At 43.3% G+C, this 5,456-nt stretch overlaps 1 protein-coding gene across 1 annotated transcript in view; it reads right to left on the bottom strand.

The window, feature by feature from the left end:
* Positions 1-1,904: 1,904 nt before the first annotated feature.
* Positions 1,905-5,456, bottom strand: part of LOC134468308 (cysteine-rich venom protein Cau1-like) — an 11,417-nt gene continuing 7,865 nt past the window's right edge. The window contains exons 4-6 of the mRNA XM_063222249.1: positions 4,617-4,711; positions 3,173-3,255; positions 1,905-2,295 (exon numbers count right to left, since the gene is read on the bottom strand). Of these exons, the coding sequence (XP_063078319.1) occupies positions 2,168-2,295; positions 3,173-3,255; positions 4,617-4,711 (306 nt within the window). The 3' untranslated portion in view covers positions 1,905-2,167. The remainder of the gene's footprint in view (positions 2,296-3,172; positions 3,256-4,616; positions 4,712-5,456) is intronic.

The raw sequence follows: 5,456 nt of genomic DNA, 5'->3' as shown, positions 1-5,456 counted from the left end.
TGTCCATGCGGTCAATATAAAATCAGGAAAGGTTGCACGCGCATAGTTACAACTGTAGGCTACAGTAAAAGTGACAAGAATTAAGAACCTACGTGAAGGACATGAAATGTCACAGCGGACAAAGTAGTAACAGGAAACCTCTTCGCCCCTACCTTAGGCAACTCCACGTAGCGTGTGCGTCTTCTTTAATCCATATTATGCTCCTTGCTACCCCTTGCTGGAAATGTAATCCTTGGCGAGCAATGCAGTGACAAACTTCGTCATTTTATGTTTAACATTTAAGACAGCACCGAAGGCATGCTAAAACAGGGCCTACACTAGGCCTACAACAACAGACCACGCGTTCACTGACAACTGTATTTGGCGCTTATTAAGAAAGCAAGTTGACTAGGCATTCCTGCTCGGCTGACTGGGAGTGAGCGTCCATGTTGCCACTGGTAACTGGCGCGTGCATACAGCCAATAATAATCACTCGCACGAGTAGCCTACCAACATTTTCATTTATGCATATTCAATTACTTATTTTTTAATCACAAAACTGCCGTTTGCATGGACTGAAACGTTTCCTCTGATTGCTTACAATTTTCACAATGTCTGTTTGGTTCAAGCCCGAGCCCGACCCGAGTCCGACAGATATTCTATTTTTTTTGTCCGAGTCCGGCCCGGCCCGTCGGGTTCCGACCCGGCCCGTCAGGCTTCGGTCGGGTTGCCATGCTCTGACAGACAGGCCTAAGATTGATGATTGATGATCATTTTGTATGTCCTAAAATTGGGAAGAAATGCACCAACAATTTGCTCATTAATATCCAGGAGCCCATTTCAGCCTTGTTGAGTTCTAAAATCTTGTCCCTGACATCCTTTGACAGCTTTTTGGTCTGTCCCATGTTGGTGAGTTTAGTTTGATTGATTGACTGATTCTATGGACTGATTCTGCAGATTCAATGTGTCTTTTGTGCAGGTTACTATTAACAGGTGTGTTCAATTCAGATAACAAGTTGATTGGAAGTGACATTTGATCTGCGGGATCAGAACTCTTAATGGTTGGCAGGGTATCAAATACTTATTTCCCTCAATGAAATATAAATTAATTAATATATATTCTTTAGAGTTAATTTCTGGATTTTCTTTTTGATATTCTGTCTTTCCATATTAGAATGCATATTATCATTAACATTAAAGACTGATCATGTCTTTATTAGTGGGCAAACCAACAAAATCAGCAAGGGATCAAGTACATATTCTCCTCACTGTATGACCTATTTTGACCTTAACAGCCAAAACACTTTATTGATATCTATCTCAAAGAGACGTGCCTTAGCACCATTGAGGGGATGGCCAGACCAAAAATCATCAGTCCACCAGGCCTATGCCCTGTAGGCCATGTGGCCAATCCAGCCCTGATTCTCTGGAAATGAGCGTGTGGATGCCCTTTGTTCTCCTCAACAAGGCTGTTTGGCATGAACTATGAACTTCTGTGTTATACCCGCCATGTCACAAATGTACAATACATGTTTGTTAGTGTTTAGGCATTTTATTACGTCCTACCAGGGGATTACTCATGTAAATAAGTCTGAGGTGAACTCTGGTGTGATGCATTACATTACATAGCAAACTTTCATTTTTTTTGATAAAATATATACTCTAACATAGTAGCATATTTTTCTTTTCTGAAAAATATCCAACCTTAAGTACAGAGAAGAGATTTCTTATGAACAGGTATGTGTGGAAGCAGCCTGTTGTTTGTTTGTTTGTTTGTTTGTTTGTTTGTTATTATGTATTCATGTGTTTGTAAGGTAAAGTAAGGTGATGACTTTATTTATACATGAAGGTAGATCTGCTTGCAAAACAATTTTTCAAAACTTTTATTTATTTATTTATTGTAATGTAATGTAATAACTGCAAAAACCAAGTTCATCTAAACGACGTCGCTAAAGAGGTCAAGTCTTGAGATGAATATGTGTGAACTGGCATGGCCAATAGGTCAGCGAAGTGGACAGAAAGAGAGTGTGTGTGTGCATGTGTGCGTGCGCGTGTGTGTGTGTGCATGTCTAAATAAATGTGTGTGTGTGTGTGTGTGTGTGTGTGTGTGTGTGTGTGTGTGTGTGTGTGTGTGTGTGTGTGTGTGTATGTGTGTGTATAGAGTTATGCGTGAGTGCTGGCTGGCTCCTCAGACGATCTGTCCCTTGCACTTGCATGAGGCCGGACACCAGGAGGCGACGTTGGAGTTGTTACAGCCGTGCTGCTTCACCAGGTCGGGACAGTTGGAGTACTGATCCACATACGGACACGGGTTGGCTACATAGGACAACAGTAGCAGCGTTAATATAATATAATATAATATAATATAATATAATATAATATAATATAATATAATATAATATAATATAATATAATATAATATAATATAATATAATAAAACATAATATAATATAATATAATATAATATAATATAATATAATATAATATAATATAATAAAATATAATATAATAATTGTAACCAGTAGTATAATACCAGTAGTATAATAGCCAGTGTTAATATTACAATACAGCATCAATATAACTCTTAAAAGGGTCCACATACGGACACGGGTTGGCTAAACAGTGTTAATATAACTCTTAACCCCTTAAAACACAGAGTTATAAATATCCTGTTACCAGAATGGCAATGACCGAGTCGTAGTGCATTACTAAAGGCCCTGTGGTATGTTACAGTAGAGTAATACTATGGTAGTCAACTTATCAATGACTATTACAGCGTGCCACTGGTGGTACGGTATGCGTTATGGGGCTACAAGGCTGAAATTCAACAATAGCAGTGTTAATATAACTCTAAATATAAAAGAGTTGAAATTCACTCTGTTTCAGATAACATAAAAAACAAATCAGTTGACATTCTATATATGATTACAGCCTGAGAGAGAGAGAGAGAGAGAGAGAGAGAGAGAGAGAGAGAGAGAGAGAGAGAGAGAGAGAGAAGAGAAAGGTAGAGAGCAAGAGAAGAGACGGAAAGAGTGAGAGAGAGACAGAGAGAGAGAAAGAAAGAGATAGAGAGAGTCAGCGAGAGAAGCAGAGAGAGAGAGAGAGAGAGAGAGAAAGAGAGGGAGAGAGGACGGTAGCAGCCTAGTGCTTCATGGGTAGTTGTCAGGGCCATGTCTGTTCAGCCAGTACTTACTGCACAGCTTGTTCTCACAGTCGTTGGGGCAGTCTCTGCATGTGGGGCCGGCCTTGTAGGGGGTGTGGAGGTTAAAGTTCCCCCTGCAGGACGGGAGGACACATAGCATGCAATCATACAGTACAGTACACAATACCTTTTGAACTGGCATGTAATTCAACAACTTAGAGAGATGAATATTAACCCATTAAGACACTCTGGGCCTCTGTTATAAATTGGCTGTTACCAGAATGGCAATGACTAAATCATAATATATTACCAAAGGTACGTGTAATGTCATAGCAGTGTAGGTTGTAAAATATTTTGAATGGCATTCAACTGATGGATGTGCATTATGGGACTACGAGTTGAGAGAAGACGTGGAGTGTTTTGTAGGACGTGGCTATTATAATGAATTGCTAACATGCATTGTGATCTATTTCATACAACAGTTAGATGCGGTCAATACATTTTGTGATATCTGATTGGACGAGATGCGTTATACGGACACTCTGCGCATCCTTAAAGGGGTATGCCACTATTTTGGGGCTTAATACAGTTAAAATCGTTGGCCAGAGTTTATAAAGGTGGTAAAGTGTCTTATTTTTCATGTAAGCCGTTGTCTTGCTGTAAGACAAGTTAAAAGAGGGAATATGTCGCTAAGCTAGTGAAAGTCAATGGATCCGTGTAGCATGCTACAATGCTACACGGATCCATTGACTTTCACTAGCTTAGCGACATATTCCCTCTTTTAACTTGTCTTACAGCAAGACAACGCTTAACATGAAAAATAAGACACTTTACCACCTCTATAAATCCCAGCCAACGATTTTAACTGTATTAAGCCCCAAAATAGTGGCACACCCCTTTAAGTAGGAGACATCCTCCCCGGAGAATCATCAGACCTAGTAGTCACTCCGCCATGGATAGAATGTAATCAGGGCGCTTATTTTGAACTCGTCAACATTCTATTCCATGGGCTATTGCGGAGAAAGCGCAAGAGGCCGCTGAACACAAGCAGGATGTCGGGTCGTCAATAAAGCTATATGTACACCAAGCGAGACATATTTCTCTATGGAGGGTCAGTGACTAAAGCGACCAGGAGCGAAGCGACCTGAACGACGAGAGTGAATTTCAGCGATTACTGTAAAGTCAAGCTAATATTATGGTAATGAGCCATAAAAGCGAATTCATGCTGAAACTTCTTTAGCGACCTCAGCTACTCCGGTAGTGTAGGTCGCTTTTCATGTACACGCAGCTTGCGTAATAGTCCAAGCAAGTCTGGTGTAATAGCCATACAGTATAATTAAGCTGGCACCAGTGCCAAGGGCAAGATCACCTGAAAGCCCCCCCTGCCCAATGCATACAATGTAATGACAATCCAATTCTGGGCCCCCTTTGTCCCTGGGCCCGGTATAACTGTCCCCTTTGTCCCCCTCTGCCGTCTTCCCTGGTGGGTACTCACGGGGGGCAGTAATGGCAGACGTAGAAGTACTTATAGCGGGAGTTGGGGCAGTAGGCCATGGCACAGCCCAGCTGATCAGACCTATTCCACACCATCTGAGGAGAGAGGAGAGGAGAGGAGAGGAGAGGAGAGGAGAGGAGAGGAGAGGAGAGGAGAGGAGAGGAGTGTGAGGAGAGGGGAGATGAGAGGAGAGGAGAGGAGAGGAGAGGAGAGGAGAGGAGAGGAGAGGAGAGGAGAGAGGAAGAGAGGGGAAGAGAGGGGAGGAGAGGAGAGGAGAGGAGAGTGAAGAGAGGAGAGGAGAGTGAAGAGAGGAGAGGAGAGGAGAGGAGAGGAGAGGAGAGGAGAGGAAAGGGGGACAGAGGAGAGGAGAGAGGAGAGGAGAAGAGGAGAGGAGAGGAGAGGAGGTGAGGAGAGGTGAGGAGAGGAGAGGAGAGGTGAGGGAGAGGAGAGGAGAGGAGAGGAGAGCAGAGCAGAGGAGATGAGAGGAGAGGAGAGGAGAGGGGAAGAAAGGGGAAGAGAGGGGAAGAGAGGGGAAGAGAGGAGAGATGAGGAAAGGAGAGGAGAGGAGAGGAGAGGAGAGGAAAGGGGGGACAGAGGAAGGAGAAAAGGAGAGGAGAAGAGGAGAGGAGAGGAGAGGAGAGGAGAGGAGAGGAGAGGAGAGGAGAGGAGAGGAGAGGAGAGGAGAGGGGAGATGAGATGAGAGGAAAGGAGAGGAGATGAGAGGAGAGGGGAGAGGAGACGAGAGGAGAGAGATAGGAGAGGAGAGGAGAGGAGAGGAGAGGAGGAGAGAGATAGGAGAGGAGAGAGGAGGGTAGAGGAGAGGAGGAGAGGAGAGGAGAT

Source organism: Engraulis encrasicolus, chromosome 18, assembly GCF_034702125.1.
Source record: "Engraulis encrasicolus isolate BLACKSEA-1 chromosome 18, IST_EnEncr_1.0, whole genome shotgun sequence".
NCBI lineage: Eukaryota > Metazoa > Chordata > Actinopteri > Clupeiformes > Engraulidae > Engraulis > Engraulis encrasicolus.
This window is presented reverse-complemented; position numbering and strand designations above follow the sequence as displayed.